This window comes from Schistosoma haematobium, chromosome 6 (assembly GCF_000699445.3).
Source record: "Schistosoma haematobium chromosome 6, whole genome shotgun sequence".
NCBI classification, from domain to species: Eukaryota; Metazoa; Platyhelminthes; class Trematoda; order Strigeidida; family Schistosomatidae; genus Schistosoma; species Schistosoma haematobium.
The window spans coordinates 17,496,620-17,516,515 of NC_067201.1; the positions used below are offsets into that span (position 1 = coordinate 17,496,620).

The 19,896-nt window shown below is 37.5% G+C and overlaps 2 protein-coding genes across 3 annotated transcripts in view; one reads left to right on the forward strand and one right to left on the reverse strand.

The window, feature by feature from the left end:
* The window catches only part of PKD2_1 (TRP-like ion channel Pkd2), a 32,491-nt gene extending 29,767 nt beyond the window's left edge, over positions 1-2,724 (forward strand). Inside the window, exons 14-15 of the mRNA XM_051217010.1 lie at positions 53-220; positions 2,004-2,724. Of these exons, the coding sequence (XP_051065640.1) occupies positions 53-220; positions 2,004-2,027 (192 nt within the window). The 3' untranslated portion in view covers positions 2,028-2,724. The remainder of the gene's footprint in view (positions 1-52; positions 221-2,003) is intronic.
* A 1,489-nt stretch (positions 2,725-4,213) lies between these two features.
* On the reverse strand, positions 4,214-8,705 carry CDK1_1 (Cell division protein kinase 1). 2 transcript variants are annotated; one of them, XM_051217011.1, is made up of 7 exons: positions 8,504-8,705; positions 8,369-8,469; positions 8,179-8,335; positions 8,020-8,143; positions 7,817-7,990; positions 6,529-6,846; positions 4,214-5,937 (listed from the first exon to the last, which is right to left on the reverse strand). In XM_051217011.1, exons 2-7 carry the CDS (start codon positions 8,427-8,429, stop codon positions 5,539-5,541), a joined length of 1,233 nt encoding a protein of 410 aa, XP_051065641.1. In that variant the 5' UTR covers positions 8,430-8,469; positions 8,504-8,705; the 3' UTR covers positions 4,214-5,538. The 2 variants fall into 2 exon arrangements, with proteins under 2 accessions (XP_051065641.1, XP_051065642.1); XM_051217012.1 differs by having other exon boundaries at positions 5,359-5,937; positions 7,817-8,143; positions 8,369-8,705.
* Between the last annotated feature and the right edge of the window lie 11,191 nt (positions 8,706-19,896).

The following is a 19,896-nucleotide window of genomic DNA, read 5'->3' on the forward strand; positions in this document are numbered from 1 at the left end:
ATTATTAAGTAAAATTATGTAATAATTATAAACTATTTCTAATTCAATTTAGTATGTTGATCCTGAAGACTATAATGAATTAATCCAAAATGTTGATCTTATGGAAGCTACACTTGTTTCAATTATTACACGTATAGATGAATTATTAGCTAGCCTAGAACAAATTGAGATAGCAAAACGTGAACATAGAATACAACTTAGTGGAATAATTAAAGATATGGTAAGTGATCAATGTATTTATTCATGAATGATTCCGTTTTTAATGACAATGTTTATTTGTATGGATACGCAAATTTGTATACTTTCCTAGATAATCATTGACTACAAAGTGATAAAGATTGTCATTTTATTTTAAACTACAGTGCTGACCAAACATTGTCAACTAATTTTGGAATGTGATCATTAGTCTAACTAAATTAATAGTTCTCAACTCCAATTTAAATGACAATTAATGAGGCTACTTTCTACTTCTTTCTTCTCTTTCCGCTAACTAGGGACAAAATTTGAAATAGTCCAGAACATCTATGCCCCTAACGAGAAGGAATAGTATCTAGAGTATAACTTTCACGTATACACATATATTTACGATGCCCTTAAGGACAGGGTAACAAAATGAGATACTAAAACATTAACAAACCAATGAGACAAATGAGTCCTTCTAAGCGGAGAAAACTGACAACGTAGGAAATTGCAAAGACGAGTTGTACAAGTTATTTTGAGAATCCAGTACACCTAACAAACTTTTGATATCCTATTTTTCGTGTTAGCGGTCAACGGTATTTGGAAAGAAACCTTTGATCTAGACTCTAAACAATGTATTCGTTCTTATTTAGAAATTCTATCTCAACGTTCAGGAAGAACAAAATCCTATTCTTTTAGCATGTAGAATACTCTAATTGGTCGTGCTCGCTGGGAGACCTGAAGTTCGTACCTTCGATACCTGGCTGAAGAGTCATGGATATAAACTGTTGGAAAGTAGCATCAGTACACTAATTCCCAATAGCTGTTTGGCTCAATTCACTTAGAGATGCACACTGCAAATATCATATAAAACGAAAAATAAACTGCTTATTTCTATTTTGATTATTTCTAAGTAAATGAAAGAGGAACTAGACCCTGGATTCAGCACTCAAACATCAGTAGAAATACTAACGGACCAAGACGTAGGTGGATCTAGTTGATGGTATCAAGAATGAACTGTTATATAGTATCATATATAGTGAAAATATGATCACAGGTGACAAGGATTCTGTAAAAAAAAACGTTGACAAATGGATAGATCAGTCATTCCAGTCTTATAAAAATATATAGGGAAGCAAAGATCCATCTTAACATTGATGGTGTACAACTCTAATAATTAAATCCAGAAAGTATGTATTTTTATATAAGGTACTAGTCAAGCTAACGAATCGATGCACTTACATTGTGGTCGGTTATAATTAAACCATCACTTATTACTTTAAATATCCAATCAGTGTTAATGAAGACATTAATTTCATTGCATACATTCTGAATTTAACATAATATTGATGTAAAAGAAAATACATTCTCACGATCTTATATCCATGAACAAGCTTATTATCAGACTATTCAAATAACTGAAGAAATATCACTTACCTAAGACAAAAATATAAAGAGTGTGATCGAGATAAATTAACTCCAAGAGTGAAAGTGGCTTAAAATAGATTATATTCTACTTAGTCTATTCAACTAATTCTTTGTGAGAAATCCAGATAAGGTGATACGCAACGTATTCAATATTGACTATGTTATAACTTTCGGTCATTTTTATGTCCATTTATTAGATAAGTAGTACATATTAGTGTAGTGTTTACTCCAAAAACAAGGATAACTAAACATCACAAATGTAAGATGTCTCATTACTAAAGATACAACATTGCTACTTACCAATAATGAAATAACACTTTATTTTTCATCTCAATTTATGATATACAAATTGAATGAATGATCACTGTCCTATATTTTTTCTTTCTACATTTTAGTCTCGAACACTCCAGTTTAAATAAACATATGGTTATAAACGAGTTTACTGATATTTATTTAGTACTCTTCATAATATAATCACTGGTAATATCACCATCATCATCACCATAATGAATGTCATTTATTATTGACTAATGTTAACGACTACTTCCTAAATAAACGCTTATCTAAAATTTAAAAGAACTTTAATTAAGATTGATTTGAATGCATTGAGTTGTGTTGTACTTTAATTTTTTGAAGTTTTAGTAAATCCTATCACCATGATCCTTATTATAAATTTCTAATTATATGACCAAGATTTGAATCTAACAATGAATCAATTAGATAAATAATATCCAAGTTTAAGTTACTTGGAGATTACAGACATTTTACCAACGTAATGAACATGTTACCACAATTTCATATTACTAAAAATAATATGGACATGAGTGAACACTAATCATTAATCTATCCTGTTTACGATAGAATTCTGAAATGCATAGAAAAGTCTACTTTAAACGACACTAGTTTAATTATGGCTCATAGTTCTGAAGACTATACAACAGTTCTTCAGCATGAAGATACCTTAAGTAGTCGTAAATATTGACGGTATAGGAAATGAATGTTAAGATGAACGTGAGGTTTGAACTAAGGTTGTCGTTGTTAGCTGTTTACTTAGCATGTCTAAAATAATCAGATGTGGTTCAAATTAGGCGTCTAAACACCAATGGAAAATACACTGTAACACTAGTTTTTTAAAACAAACACTGTTAAAAACCGCAAGTACATTTAGTAGTATTAATAATACAGCTTATTATTAAATGATATATGTACTATCATAGAACAATTATATCTAACAGTACAAACTAATTTGAAATCCTCGGACGACAGAATCTAATGATTAGGGGCTTTAGGGAAGATCAAAACTTGACAAATAAAAGCCAATCAATACTAAGATTAAGTACTGATGAATGTGAAATATTTGCAGCATAAAACATGTAATAATTCTTTAAGATCATCCAATCATCAGTTCTCACGTATGTACTGTAAAGTAATTTCCTCGAAAATTGTCAAAATACTTTGCCGTAAACCTGATGATTAAATGGTTATTAAGTGAACGAATTTTGACAGAATACAACATTCGAATACCATACAAATATCTTCATGCGCCGATCCATATGAATCAAACTCTCCAGACTTCATAATACTTTCTATTATTTTGTGCCATACAAGTGTGTAATCAGTTTTAGATTAAAAGATATACCAATTAGTAATGTCAGTATTTTTTTACAAGACCTTCAATATGGTGAAAAAACTACGAAATTTTATTATGCAAATCCATCTACTCTTAGTAGTGTGAGCAATTCTTAAAAATTTCATTCATTATTATTTTGTTCAACTCCGCCTGTAGCTCTTATAGGGTTACTGCCGGTCCCAAGCCCGGGTACTTAGATTCGATTTCATCTACAAACACTTTTGGGAATATACACACTTAGTAGCTGAATCGCTGAAAACAAACACGGACGTAATTCAGTTTGGTCGTTGTTTTGAAGTGTTCACCAATCATTTACTAATTTAAACAAAGACAAAGGTACAAAGAGGCACCAAAGTATGTATGCGACACATAAATCATTGGAATTTTTCATGGGCTGAGATACAGATTGGGTGCTCAAACCGCAGCAGGTGGTTTCCTTAGGGTACCAGCCCCGAGCCTTTGACCTAGTGGTCTTATCCACATGGCAGTGAGCCACTTTAGAAGATGCCGTCTCATGGTAGCCAGTAACCAAGGTCAGATCCACACCCTAATAGGTCACTCAATATCCCGAAGCCCAAGCGCACTATTCCAGTCACTGGGATAGTGTAACACAGTACTAGACGCCTCAGCGAAGTCCAGATATCGTAGATACATAGGCGCTCTACTCCTATAGCAACAGCTTACAGCCAAATGAGTATTGAAACAGGTCGGTTATTGAATAGCAAGAGGGTTCGGGTCATTATTTTAGTGCTATGGAGCGTATGTCCCTGCAACCTGCAAACTTCTTGGACCTACTTTTCAGCAACCTTTACAACGCTAGTCCTGGTTTTACCTATATATTGCTCCTCATCATTGTCATTGTTGGTATATCCGCTCAAACCCGTTGACTCGGCACCTGATTTCTAATTTTTTCAAAGTATGGGTCAAAGACCTGACTGGTCCCGAAATCCCCTGGTTCGTGATTCTTTTTGTGTGACATCAATTTATACAGGTGCTGTGTACCTACCTACTTCACTGCTAGGTTTATGTTGGGAAGACGTACCTCCCCCTCTTCCTTGCCCGTAGACTGCACCTGTCCCTTGATCTTATATATAGGTCAAGGTCTGAGTCTTTTAATGAAACCCTCCGTATGTTCCAAGCTTTCTCCTATGCTTGAGGCAGTCGTTCGGCGCACCATTTTATTCATGATATTATTATGTTAAGGACAATTATTTGAGTTAGGTACAACTACGTCAAATGTTTCATTAAACGACGGGATGTGTTTGGAATAGATTGGACTTGATTGGAAAACAAAGGGTTAGACAGATATATTTAGTCACAGATAAATGGACCTAACATGAATGTGGATCACTATGAAAGAAATTCACCCTACTAGATTACTGATGATACCTTAATTCACGAAAACGGACCAACGCTATGTCACTTCATGATGGCAGCAAGTAGTTGAGGATAATCTTACCATGAATATTATTTGATGTTGAAGTACTTTATGAGGTACTTTCTCACAAGAAACAAAAAATAAAAATAAATGCACCACCTAACATAAAAATGAGTATTGATGCAATACATCCCAGAATAGTGAGTGGAAATTAACAAATAAAGCACTAAGAGCCAAAAAGGCAGCGGAAAATGAACCCAAGTAATCAAAATTATGACATAATACTAATCAAGGTACAGAGGAAACAAAAAGCAAACTACTCTGCATTACAACCTGTTCTGGATTATGTACCTAAAAATTCCCAAATCCTGGTTATAGGGGGTTCTGAAGACTCAAACCCAACAAAAAACACCAGTCTGACCACTGCACCGATAAACTACTTCAGGGAATAGCATTCTATAAATGATACGACTTACTAACGTTGTAGTTGTATGGTAAACAAATTTTCAATGTAAATGATAGGTAGGAAAGCTACATTAGTTAGGGGTTTTGAATTTTGCGTGGGTAGGACAAAGTGAGTACTGGTCGGCTGATGGAGATTAACTTGTGGCAAAATATTTAGGAACCAAATAGTAAGTTCTGGCACATTTTTAGCAATCGAGAAATACAATGCAACTATAGGTTTTTCCAATTAAAGTGAATAATTAGTTAGATTTTTAGTGATTACGCATTAAAATAGTAGTTAGAAGTACGCAATATTTATTACAAAAAATTATGAAACAAACACAAAAACGCACTAACAACTTATATAATCGGGATAACATTTACATAGTAATAGAAAATGGAATAATAATGACAAAATTAGAAAATAACTGGCGGTTTGTGGCAAATGAGAAAGCTAAATTCTGACTGGTTTTAGTGACTAGCTAATTGACATATTAGTTTCGTGATTATCTGCCAACGGTGCCACATGGTGACTGGACTTGGAATTTACTGCACCTACTGTTTGATGAGCTTGCTTTTTGCAGTCAGCCAAATATTTCGCTGTAGGGATTGCTGCACTTCCCAATTGTACGGTATCAGGTTGGACGGCGATACATAAATTGCTAGTATTATTTTCTGTATCGTTGGAATTATGGTATACTTCACCGCCATCTGCTAGAAATATAGCAGCAACTTCACGGGGTAACTGGTCTAATGGCAAACCAATGTACTCTTCACCAGTTGCTGGCACAAGAGATTTGTCCAAGTCAGAAAAATAAGGATGCAAGAGAGCATCCCTTGCAGTAATACGTCGCGAAGGTTCATAGATCAGCATGGCCTGTAAAAGGAATCGATGACAAGGAAAAATAAGTTACGTGATATGTTCCATAAATACAAAACCACGGCGAGATATATGTAGTGTTAACCAAAATTAATGTACTTCACACCAAGTGTAAGTTTACAAACTTGAGTGAGTCAAGTGATTAAATTAAGCCGGTAGTGATCTAGTGCAGAACCGATTAGTGGGAAGGTGCTATTCCTGAATAATAGGATTTATTAATTATCTCATAATAATTACTTAGTAAACGTGTACACATTCGTTCACTAGTTTGAGAATAACATCTGGTTTGCGGGCTTGTGATACCATCTTTTTACACAAACTGAAGTGCAGGTAGAGCATAGCTCTAACTCCAGATACTTGATACAATTTAAAACCACAACACTGGTTTATATCGTGCTTGTTCAAAAAAATATCCACTTCACTGCTCTTAGCTCAGTTGAATACAAAAAATATGGCACAATTTCACAAAAAATTGATAAGCTAGTTTCTGTGTACGTGCTAAACTGAATGGGACTACGAAAACTATTCTTCTAAACTGCCAGAAATTATTAAACGTTGTTGTAAGGACTGATTTAAAAAGTAATTTACCTGAAGCAAATCAAGACCAGGACTGGTGAAGGCTTTAGCTATATTATCTTGAATAGACAACTTTGAATTGCGCCAAACAGGAAAACTTTTCTTTTGATATTCCGGTAAACTTGAAACTCCTGGCCAAACTTCTTCTGATGGCGTACCAAGGAGCCGGAAAATGCGAAAAAGTTGATCTATTTCCGAATCTCCTCGAAATAAAGCTTCTTTTGTTGAAACCTCAGAAAAGATACAGCCCATAGACCAAATATCTACGGCACAAGAATACCTTTGAGCCCCAAGCAAGATTTCTGGAGCTCGATACCATAAAGTAACAACCTGTTAAGATAAGTAGTATGGAAATAAAACGTTCACTGAAATGCAGCAAACACCAAATCATTTTAGGATGTTGAACTCATATTCTACAGAACGCCGAATAACCAATAACTAATCACATGGGCGAGCCTGTTACGAGAGATCCTGGGATGGTAGCTGAGCGTTCGTATGGCTTTGGCAAACATGCACTACCTGTGAGCCTGTTTGCTTTTCGCCTGGCTGATTTCCAAAGCTGTGATAAATGTGACTTGTTCTGAGCCAGATGTATGCCAAGTTTTGTGCTTTTCATGTGTAGATGACATGTCCAAATCACCACAGTATGTATAATAGTTCGTGATCTTACTTTTAAACACCTCCGGGAGAAGATTATGCAACTATATTATTCTTTTCTACGTCATCCTTGTATTAACTTCTGTAAAATAAATAGATGATATCCAAAGAGCAATAAAGGTTAAGTTGACTATTTTCTAGTCTTGAAGATATCCCATACACCTGCTTTGGAAGGTTTTAACTGGTTTATACCAATAAGATTGTTAAGCGCTACCTCCGAACCAAACTTTTACTAAGACTTTTGCACAGTCAGTAGGAAGCATGTCTAACATTTGCGACATACCTGGAACTTAAATGCCATTCAATACAGCGATTTTTAGATTTGCCAGGAAAAGATGCTTCAATGAATCTGAGCTTTAGTACTGTTCATCGGCAAATTATACGCCAAGATCGGTCGGATGACAAACATCGGGACCGCCTTAATCATAGCTCAAAGACGACATTTCGCACTATCTTAATCACTTTTGACATCACCTTTTGAACCCAGGTGCTTGTGCCACCAGAATTTATGACACTAACCAATGTCCCAATAAAACAAGATAAGAAAATATTTTCTCATCAAGATGGAACCATAGTTAGTATACAATTTGGATACTTGACTTAAATCCAAGTTAACTGAAAGTATGCCTACACAAATGCATACCTCATGAGTTAGTACACGAACAGGAATTCCAAAAGCACGAGCCAAACCGAAATCTGCAAGTTTGACAATTTTTCTTCCAATATCAACCAGGATATTTTGGGGCTTTAGATCCCTGTGAATAACTCGCCTGCCGTGACAAAACAATAGACCTTGCAGCATTTGATACATGAAGCTCTAGAAAGTCAACTGCTGTAGCATTTTACCTTAACAATACCAGGTTCGAGTAAGTTTTTTCTTCCACTGTCATCCAAGTAGCGTTTTAAATCCAAATTTAGGTACTCAAAAACTAAGTATAGTCTTCCATTCTCCATGATTACCTGCTCGAGACTTAAGAGCATAAACGGATACCCGTGAATACTTACTTCACAATGTTAGGATGTTGTAATTCTTTTAGGAGTGATATTTCCCGAATAGCCGTCGAAGGAACACCCTCTTCGTCATTTTCGAGACGTATCTTTTTAAGTGCAGCAAATTTACCGTTGACTTTGTTTTTACATTTATACACCACTCCGTATGTTCCTAGACAAGGCGGTTACGAGAACCTAGGAATACCTTCGCCGATTTTCTCCAGTCTTATAAAGTCGGACAAGGCGTAATTACCGCGTGTCGACATTATTTAGGAGAAAAATGTGCTGTATTTTTAGAGAAGTTTGCTGAGCACTGCACTGATTTAGTAAGAAAACAAACCTAAAGAATTCAAAGTCCGAGAAATCACAGCTTGTCTCAGTAATCACGCGACAAAACAATGAAGGTCAGCTTGGAAGCTTCGGATAAACTATATATGGGTCACGATATTAATTCACCTAAGAAAACACATTTCGTCCTATTCAAACGTGTTGGAAGAAGAGGTAAAACACAATACTTGATATCTTGTCGTCCAACATAAAATAGCTTTTGTGCATTTTTGTTTTAACACCCAATATATCTATCATTATTTCGAAGAACTAGTGTAAACCAGACGACTTGGGTCGTTATGTTAATCTATGATTCCGGAGCCATGGTACTATCCATTATGAACAATCTAGTTACTTGACCGTACTAGTTCTAGTGAATTTGATGTATATTAATAGGTTAGGGAATTGGGTATAAGTGGATTTGCTTGTCTTAGAGCAATGGAATTTATGGAACTGGTAGCTATCGTGTTATGAGATAGTCGACTACATGGCAACAATAAAAAAATCATAAGGTTAGGATCCCAAGTAGAGATAATTTTCGATATCTTTATAGTGATGGAGTATAAAAGCATTGGTTTCTCTTCCCTCGCTTCTTGATGTTACGGTGCTATTCCACGTATTTGGCACCATCCAGTGTGAGTAGTTCAACAAGTAAAAATAAATAAATCCTCGAAATGAACAGCTCTGTAAGTCCCCGACGTTGATCTTGACCTCAATGGTTTCAATGGACACACCATAGCTGAAGGCACTCAGTCACGTATCCACATCAGATCACAACCTCATACGTAGTGCTACGTATCCCTCACAGCGACTAGCCAGATTGGATCAAACGTTTCTCAACATATCGATAACCTTCTTAATATATCTCCGGACTCCTGCAATCCTGACTCCTGATTTTACTGGGTTTTGGATTTACCAATTAAGAAGAGGCTACAGACAAAAGCTTTGTCAAAGCCCGAATATCCGTGGCATCTTTAAGCCGGTCAACCGCAGTCATTTGGGCGGTGGTTTATATTTCATATGTTATAAAAGGTGAATTTTTGAGGGTAGACTTGTGAGAATCGGCAGCCTTTTCATTATCCAACAGGAAATTAGTGGGTTGAAATAGGAAAGACTATGAAATGTGCACACTGATGGTATGCATGGACAATATAAACAAACGAATGTTTACGAACAACAGGGAGGCGTAGGTGACAGTCGCTAAGGTGATAAGAGATGTGCCAATAATCCTGGAAGCAAAACCCGACTCAAAGCCTCTACATGGCGGTACGTGGCAGCAAGGGCAACCTTGCTAGTTAGTTTGGGTGATCGGTGGAAATCGAATTAATCTTCCTCTCTTCTGTGTTAAACTTTGATTACTCGAAGTTCGTTTTTTGAGGCTCCAAAAATCGTGATGGATTACCCAATGTGTATGCTTATGTATATGAATCCCATGAGTCTTGGCTGATGTAACCTATGCATGTAAACATATGGAATGGGTACCCGCGTCGGTCACCACTAGGAATATAAGCTGAAAAAATGTCAGCCCTTTGTCTAATAAAATCAACGACCTAATTCTGCAGGCTGAAATCATAATGAAAAAATGTAGCAGCAGATACCAAACGGAGGTGAACATCAACTCTCCTTGAGAAAGTGCCTATGCCTATGTCTATGTCACAAGGTGCAGAGGAGAAAGCCTTCATACCAGTGATATGCACGCAATCTATAAAAAACAGTCAATCACAGCGAACACGTTCAGATGTAGGGATATCCATTTACACTCTCTGACAGGTGAATACACTTATGTGGATGCCATGGGATGAGTAAGTTAATACCTGTTTTACTTGTATTCACGTCGACTGTACGTGATCTGGTGCAACACTAAAGAACCAAAACAAGGGTTGCCAACGATTTCTTCACGTAATCAAGTCTATTTGAGTGGTTCAAAGCCAAAGAAAGCGAACTTTGACGCTCGGATCACCGTGGGATGTCATATGAGAAACTATGCGCCGATTTGCGTATAGTGACTACGTTTAGGTGTTTGGAAGTGTTTGATATGCTGTACGCTATCGTCAAGTAACGTCATGTATTCGTGTAGTCTAGGCAGCGAAATCCAAGGTGATAAAACTGATCTCCAGGAAGTCTATCACTCAATCCTCCGTTACAATTTCAAACACGTCATTGTACCTCATTCAGGAGTTTCATATTCCTTTTGTGTTGAGGGTTTGCAATAATGCTGTGCATCTCGAGATGTGAACAGATGTTGGCGTTGGATAGTGTAAGAAAGAAACAGCAGTCAACATTTCTGGGTGACTTTGGATAAAGTGTAGTGTGGTCCAAGCTTCGACTGAGCTCGACAGATAGTCAGAAGCAAACCTAGATAGCGCCTTGTCAAGGTTAAAAAGAATCATCTACCACAAAGGAGGTAGAACACCCGTCAATTATCTGTAGCTCGAAGTTTCTTCATTTGGAAATTTCGAATGCTGCATAATAAACTGTAGCCTTTTTCCACTTCTCCTAGCATTACTGGATCCCTGCTCTAAGGGACTAAGGTACCAAGACTCTTAGATCATTTTAAAATTAGGATACCTTTAAGAGGGAGTTGCCTAAGTTGTATGCGTGGTCTGTAACATGTCTCGGACTATTTTACACTTTGAAGCGTTAAAAGTAAGTCTTTTGTTATCTGCCCAACTTTGAAGTCGAGTCAGATCCTCCTGAAGTGCCAGCTTATCATCTTATTTGCAAACGTCTCTCCAAAGTTTCACATCATCAGCAAAAAATGACATGTCAGACGATACCTGCTGTGGGAGATCGTTTATGTGTATCAAGAAAAAAGGAGGTCCTAGTAGTGAACCCTGACGGACCCCACATGAACATTCCGTAGTTTGAGGAATGTGAAGTTTACTCTGACCCTAAGAAGTTGGTTATTTAGATGTGAAGTAAGCCAATAATACATAATAATTTGAGTTTATTGATAAGGTACATTTAATTTATCTTATCAAAAGCTTTTGAGAAGTCAAGGTATGTAACATCAAACTTCCCGTGCGATCACGGATGGTTGTCTATCTGTCTGCAGTGACTCACATTTATCACGAGAACACGACTGGTTTAATAAAAACAATTATTATTATAACCAACTGTACCAGTGTTTGTTTTAATGTGCTTTTGTTTGACTGTGCTAATGACAGCTATTTTGTGCTTCCATTCTTATACTTACACTTTGATTGTAACTTCGCGCGAATTCGGTTACGGTCTGTAACCAAGCTTGTATCCTGGCACGATCTCGGTATCCTTTCGATGCCACGAGATCGCCAGCAAATAAACCTCGACTTGGTCCATTAACTGCCTTCTGGTATTCGGCTTCTCGGGGATTTTATGGAGTCATTTGGAACGAGCTTCTTACGCCTTTTGATCTATTTGGCACGTGTTTCTTGGTAGCGTTGTTCATAGTTAATCACAACTCGACACCACGCTACATGTCTACCACGGTCTGCAGGTTGGTCTTAAAGAAGTGAGTCTTCCTGAAACCGCGCTGTGGGGGGACGTTTGTGGGTAATAAGTGGCCACGTAGACCGTCGCATATCAGGGACTCCATAAATCTGAACGTATTAAGAGAAGTGCTTGAAAGTTTGTTGTGTTGACCTTCTTTGAAAATTGATGACCGATTTTCCGGTAGCATTCTTAGGCTTAGCCGACGTGAGAAAATCACACACAGCCGTTTGACAAGATTGAAGGGGCTTCCCACAGTTTAACAGAGTGAACCATGTCCGAGACAGGGAAGAATCCTTGTCTAGGTACTGCAGTTTCCGACACGTCACTCGGCACTCATGTTCGCTTCTGAGGATCTTTTTGAGTTGCAGGTGTGGCCCATGTCGATGAAGTTAGTACGGTATGGTTGAAATGTTTTAAGACACTGTTCTATCAGAAGATCCGCAGTGTCACTGTCTTTGCCGGTTGAGACCTAGGAGTTGAGAAACCCCGGTTTGGCTTGCCGAAGAGTGGCTGCATAGCAGTATAAAATTCTCGGGCTTGGAATAAATTTATCGGTAAGCTTTATCTGATGCTGAAACCTGTCTTCCCTAGTCGTCTTCGTGCATTTTTTTCTTGGTTGTTTTAACTTGTATTCTGTCTAGTGGTGTCTTTTGTGTCTTGGCATTGGAAAATTAAGGTTCTTTTTAACTGTACGTTGCTTGCAACTTGTGGGCTGTGTAAAAGACACACTGTTTTATTTCACACGGGATCGTGTGTGGTGAAAAATCCCAATGAGCGTCCAAATCCAGTTGAGCGTGGGCTTCCCATTCCACCTGCTGTAGATTGTTCTGTAAGGCTGGCACATTCAACCGTTTGAAATTCCAACGTCTGTCGTTGGTAGGGTGTTCCAGCTCAGTTTTGTTGATAGAACTAAAGGCTATGACAGGATAATTACTTTTACCCAGAAGATCAAGGATTGGGAGGTTGCCAATTACGAATTCTTTGTTTGTTAATACGCAGTATGGGCGTGACAGCGTCTGGTTATTCCTCCAATGAGTTGCTAGCTTCACATTTTCAGAAAGCACCAGGTCTTCAGTGAGGTTGAAGAACCTAGCTTCAGTAGAGTGGTCACCTCCTATGTACATGTATTCTGCGAAATTAACTCTGAGAATATTGTAGTCTGTTGGAATCACTATATGAAAGCGTTTGAGACGGATAAAGGAGGATAATACCCCCAGCATACGATTTTCACGATTAGTATCAGCAGTGGGCTTCATGTAAATGACTTCAACCAGACGCCTCGAGGAGTTAGGCAAACTTACTGAGGAACATACGCATTCATTAAGACTGACAAACTCTTGAGTTTACACTTGATTAGCTACCAAACAAGATCATAGGTACATGGCTAAAACGTCCCTCATTTCTGCTTTTCCGTCTCTGTGAAACAAAGACATGTCAGATATTGTTAGCTTCTGGCCCTTAAATTAAAACGTCCATTTATCGGATGTTCCTATGAGATGAGTATTACTAACATTATTTAGTTCACACATCTCATCCACTATGTTCAATAAACTGGCGGAGTTCATAAATAGACAGTCCATACTTTCGACTTGAAACTCGTGAGCCTCCCCATCCTGTTTGTCTGAGTGGGCCTTATGTGAATGGACAGGCAACCTAATTACACAGGGTAGTCAGTATCCCTTACAAGTTTTATCCTCATTTCTAGTAGCCAATAAGTGGAATAATTCACTCAACTCTGACTTTAAGGTTAATCATCGCATCATGTGACCTACTCGGATGAATGTGTATTCCAGTTGATAGCCGGCGTCTGTTGACAAGAGATGATCCGAAGATGTCAGCCGTCCTTGAGAGGATGGGGAGGTTAACTTTACAAGCCAGGGTCCGAAATCCTCGTCGTCCTTGGCTAGTCGCATCACTTGTTGGGTCAATAGGTTCATGAACTTTAAAGTCTGCTTTATGAATTTACAGCCTAGAATATCTTAGTCGGCATAATCAGGGTCCGCTTCTTCTGAGACACTTTTCACAATGATATTTCTTCTGAGAAAGAATGTCTCCCGAGATTCCTTAGGGGTATTCCTGACGATATTACGCCCAGAATATGGTATATCAGGCAGTATTCTCATGTGACTTGATTTTAGCAAGCGACTGGCCAACAGAACACCCTCTACATCACCAGCGTTTGTAAACATTACACGGAATAATCTTGTGTATGTTTCATGAAACCAGCCTCTGCATTGGTCCCGATGCATACCATAGGTGACGGCAAAACGGCATCCAGGTCGCTTACATATATTCTTCATGATCTTGGTGAAACTTAAATTGTTAAATAAGTCATAGAGAAAGCTTACGACTGTGAAAAAAACAGAACGCTCAAAATGAATAGAACTGATTAAAACTGGTGGTATAACAAGTTGAGATATACTAAAACAAGCATCAACGTGGAAAACTGTAAAAGCTGAATAGTAAGCTAAGGCGAAAACACAGGAAACTATTAACTTGGAAAAATCCAAAAAGAAAGGCAATCTACCGAACATTAGGGTAATAATAAATTATTTGGGTAAAATATGGTACGTTAGTTGCGTAGAGACACAACAAAGTTTTGGAAATGTAAGCCACGTTAGGACTAAACTTTTCGTTCGTGAAGCGCGCCTTGTGGGTATGGTGACCGTAGCGATTAGTAGATAGCCTCGGTAGGCTTAAAAACCATGGATTTGGCCATGGCTTGTCACCTCCCACCTAAACAGTCTGTCTGTGATACATGTCTCGTGACTTACCTACCATCATTATCACCACCACAGACTAATGGTCCATTCCAGTCCATTTCGTTTTTGGTCACCCTCATTTACCCGTCGTTCATATTGCTCTTGTAGTTAATTGCTTCATTAGTTTCATAGTACCATGGTCTTTTCTTAACCCTTATGCATTCGAATTTCAACATTATCCTGTTGTACTAGTCACTATCCTGCCTGGTAATGTGATGGCTGCTGGATCCCTACTGCCCTGAGACAGACCGACTCAATTGAACTTCGAGATACACAAACCCACAAAATACTTGCTATTGATATTGCAATCCATCATAATCATTTATTTTGTGTATAACCCTCAGAGCCTTTTCGATTGCTAGTAACTACTCTTTCTTAACAGAGAAAATAAACTTTAACTAAATCCTCAGCTGGGATTACCCAAGACTCACCAAGACTAATGCGATCAGGGGGCCAAACTACCCACACTAGACCCCGCCAAACGTCATGGGTCACACCGAAACAAAAGGAGCCGGGTGCTAGGAAAGTATCTAGTTAACACTAGCTCACCACGAAGTTTATACAGATGACTGCACTTGGGTTACCGTAAATTTTTGATCGCGAAATTATCTACTGGTGGGATGTGTATACAAACCACTCCGTGCAGATAATAACTCTGATAAGTTGTCAACAAACATGCTTTCCATTGATTCACGTCAACCGCTCACGTTTAAAGTAATGGGAAGTAATTTCAATCTGCCAAACATTACATGGAATTTGATTTCGAGACCGTGACGATTTAAGGAAGTTGAAACAATAGAACTTTTTGGGTGGGTCCGACAAGTCCGAAAGCTGACCAGGAGGAACAATATGCTTGACTTAATATTTGCGATCAACATCAACCCCATTTTAGCGCATGCCAGTCATGAGTTTCTATGAATGATCACATGATCGTATTGAGTATATTTCATTGTCAAAACACTAGGCTAAGGAACTTTGAAGCCTCAACAATGTACCAGAGTAGGCAGTTTAATTAAGAAACGTCCTGAAGCTCTTATTTGATGCTTAACATCGGAGTCAAACTTCACCAAAAATAACATTGACACTGCGTTTTCCGGCTTCTCTGAACGTATCTCCGCCAAGGCATCTAAAACGTGAAATTGTTAGGCTCCATGCTTTGTAACTTCTTTCTGAATTAATCTAGAATATTTATTCACGAGATTTGTGTGGGACCTTTCGTTGAATGCTGTTCGTTCTTATTTTCTCACTTACGCATACTCAATATATTGAAGACGACAAGAATACAACGGGATTTCAATCACAAAATGATTGAAACTGATTCACCCATTTCCATCGTTCCTGATGCCATAACCTAGGACTCGAACACCTTTGGAAATGAATACCCAAGTCTAGTTTCATTCGCTTCCTGAGGCTCGAAAATAGTCCCACTTACTCCATTATTATAGTTCTTACCCAAGGCCCACACATATGATCACATTCCCATCCAGATTTCTACTCCTAGCAAGGTTAGTAAGCAAAGAAGAAATGGGAGAAAAGACCGTCCAAAACTATTTGTTATACATCGCTCTGCAGACGAAAAATATAGTCGTGATAACTGCGCCGCATTCTTGTCGTTATTAAAATCCAGGAACTCAGCTCTTAAATGTAATTTCCACGGTATCTGAATTCATTGTCACTGTGACACTGCAGTACTATAGTAGAACTATGGGTTCATGTTCATAAACCATGTCAGTGGTTCTGGTATGTATGCCTTTATTGTTGGAAAATTATACCAACGGAACTCATGAAAGAAAAGCATAATAATACACTGAAAACAACAGCCTGGTCAGTTTTTCAACACAGACTCGGCCAAAAACGCAATCATGAGAACTACAATTCGGGCTCACACACCAATGGAACTACCGAATGTCGCGATTACTTCTTACCTGTTTACAATAAGGCGTAATGGGTATGCGTTTGGAAGGGAAATAACAAGGGCACGGCTCCCAAAACTTCGAAAGTGATGGACTAAGACGTTAAGGAAAGCCCCTTAATTTTATTTAATGCTTCTGTGACGAGGGTAGCTTACTAAAATACAGGGAAGTTCTTGATAAACGACACGGAGAAAAGTATTTTTCGTGTGTTTGGAATCAATAATGTTACACCAAAACTGTACAGCTTGTGTAAGAGCCAAAGTGTAACTAAATTTATATCCTCTGCATTAAAAGTAGCTCATAACATTTTATGTATGCTAAGTCGCTCGAACAGGAGCATATTATCAGGACTTCACCGTCACGCTCCACGAGGCAGCCAGCGAAAATTTACACCTCAAAGAGCAAAATCCCAGGTACACTCACACTTGGCTCGTTAACAGTTGCTACCATTTGTAATGTTCTTTCGGACGAACTGGCCACAGCCTCTTCAGTGGATTGATTCAGGAGGAGTTTCAGCAAACACGCGCCCGCCCGTGGATTACAACTCCCTCCCTAGTCAGCTGTGTCTGATGCGTGTCTCCCGAATTGCCAGTTGTCATTACCACTTATCAGCACCTACTTTCTATCTCTCTTATTTTCATCTCACTTTCCCCTTTTATTAATAATAATAATAATATTCTTATATTTCGGTCCGCCCATTATGTTTGGATTACTAATAAACTAATTTGTTCGTTTCTTCAGACAATCATTTTCGATTACCCTTATGAAGCAAATGTAAACTGTGAAATTGCAGTTTTTCAAAAGGTTTGACATACAGCTGTTCACTGAAATCTCACTTGAAAGCCTGAAAGCAAAACTGAGATGTAAATACTCTGATAGTTTGATTTGAAGCACAAACTAATATGTTGGGTTGTGCACTTTCACGTGCTTCGAATGATGTGACGTGATAATGATCGGTTAATAACCGATTTAGATGAAGATAATTAGAATTACTATTTTGGTATTTTCAGTATTTTTAAGCAAACAACGGGCTTCTCTACCAGTAGCAGTAATAAAATTAGTTGAAATATTAAATTTTCTGGGAGTTATTTGACCAACAACAAGCGTGAAAATACTAATTAATCCCCAAATTTCATAGTTCATGGATTAACAGGTATATCTCAAAGTTCTCGAAGTATGTGTGTATTATGGCGCCAAGCGTGAATTGAACATTACCTAATATAATACTACGAAGCCCAATAAATTTAGAACCTCAGCAAGACAAAGGCAAGAACTTGAATATAAATCTGTAGTGGCATTGAAAAATAACCGCACAATCCACAAAGCTGAACACGAGACTACTCAGAAAATAGATATTCAATATTTAACGCGGATAAATACCTAACGATGGAGAAGGCGCGAAGAATGAATTGAATGGACTGGAGTTGATCGAGTGGCATGGCTCGGCCATGCAGGCGTGGTCTCTGCCGAATGTTACCTTATATCTTCTATTCATATTAAATATATTGTTCTTTCTCTAGCCTAACCTTGTTCTACATCATGTATTGGTAATTGATACGATACAGTGAGTTGGTGTAGTCGATGGTGTGACTTCCACGTAAGATCTTATGGATTAGGCAGTTATATCATGACAAATCTACAAATTTAGGATTAGGTCTATTATTAGAGCAGTACTAATATCATAGTAGACCATAATTCTACATTGGTGAGCCCAACTAAAGAAACGCAACCTATTATTATTAATCCTTATTTCCACTTCAACTTTCTCGATCGATTTTATATTTATGTTAACCCTGTATTCTAATAGTCCTCTGATTAATGCTCACATGCATTATCGTAATGTTATATTGATTAGTCCTCATGACAAACTAGCTCAATCGATAATAAAAACTGGTCGTCTATATTAACTAATTAGCTTTGATGGTTTGTTAACAAGCTGTAATAGCATTTACATGCTTCAGCGACATAGTCTTGTTTAAACATCAAGCTCTAGCAAATATGACCTGTAAATAGCGTAAATATACATTGACTAACAATGCGATTAAGGACTAAATAGTTATCTGGATCTAATTCTCAGTGTTCCTTCACTTAACACCTCATCCTGTTTTAAACGATGCACTATCCTGTAATATCTTTTCTTCTGACCACTGCCTGCCTAATTTCATATTCTCGAGTTCCATTGCCAAACAACGAGGATGACTACTCCAAAAACATACGGTGAGTTTCAGCTATAAGTTTCCTGCAATCATTTTTAGATGGTTCGTTCAATGACAACCATACAATTATCTGGATTCATTCGATTGTTCTGATCCGAGCGAGTGTCAAAAACCTCAACAGCATCACGCACCCTGGAATTAATTGCCATACTGCATGTTTTATTCTGGATGCTTTTGGATCAATACTACTCACGAATGGCGTTATATATTTCGTCCACTGAATAATCTAATTTTCAAAAATAACCCAGGCGAGTTCAACTATTTTACTTAATGGTTTTTTTACTTAACATGTATATGTTTTCCGGTTCCTTTTGCCATATATTTGTAAGTGTCCCTAGGCTAAATGCAGTAACTTCTTATGGAATGTTTATAACGCATCATATTCCTGCCTCAAGTTTCACAAGCAGTCTAAACTTTAAAATTATTTTCTGGTCATGTTCATTATTTTTAAATCGTCATATACGTCAACAACCTGCTTGTTAACCTGGCCCGTACATACGTCACACTATATCTCCATGTCTTCTAAATTTAGAAATCATCTGGATCGCCTTTAACATTTATCAATAAACCCATCATAGTCGTTGTTGCTAATCGTATTTGGGTTTATGGATTGGTTTATCATATTAGCAGCCTAAAATGCGAACATAGTTTAGATAATTAGATTACAAATTTAGGTACTATCAACTGCACTAGTAAAATAACTAAATCCCTAGGTAGCTGTTGGCTAAACAAACGTTTAAAATCAAAACTCCGTAGCCTACTAGAATTAACACTAAACGAATATTTCTGAATTGAAATTTCTAATTAAATTAGGTGTCTCGGATTCTTTAACGTTATAAATTTCTGATAATTTCGAATCACCTAAAGCAACAATACCTATTTTTCCACTGACTAATCCTCATTCAACACTATAACTAGTTAAATTTAATAGTTTCAGGATATCGTCATAAAGCATTGTCATGACTTGACAATCACGTAATATGACTGATAAAATTAATGAAACTATTAACGAAATCGGTCAACAAATTGACTTATAATTACCGT

Bases quoted from the DNA above. Each gene is read 5' to 3' on its own strand.
- CDK1_1 (XM_051217011.1), bottom strand. From the start codon at position 8,429: ATGTCGACACGCGGTAATTACGCCTTGTCCGACTTTATAAGACTGGAG. The intron at 8,336-8,368 runs GTATTCCTAGGT...CGCCTTGTCTAG, and splicing joins ACTGGAGAAAATCGGCGAAG to GAACATACGGAGTGGTGTAT. The intron at 5,938-6,528 runs GTAAATTACTTT...TTCCTTTTACAG, and splicing joins CTGGTCTTGATTTGCTTCAG to GCCATGCTGATCTATGAACC.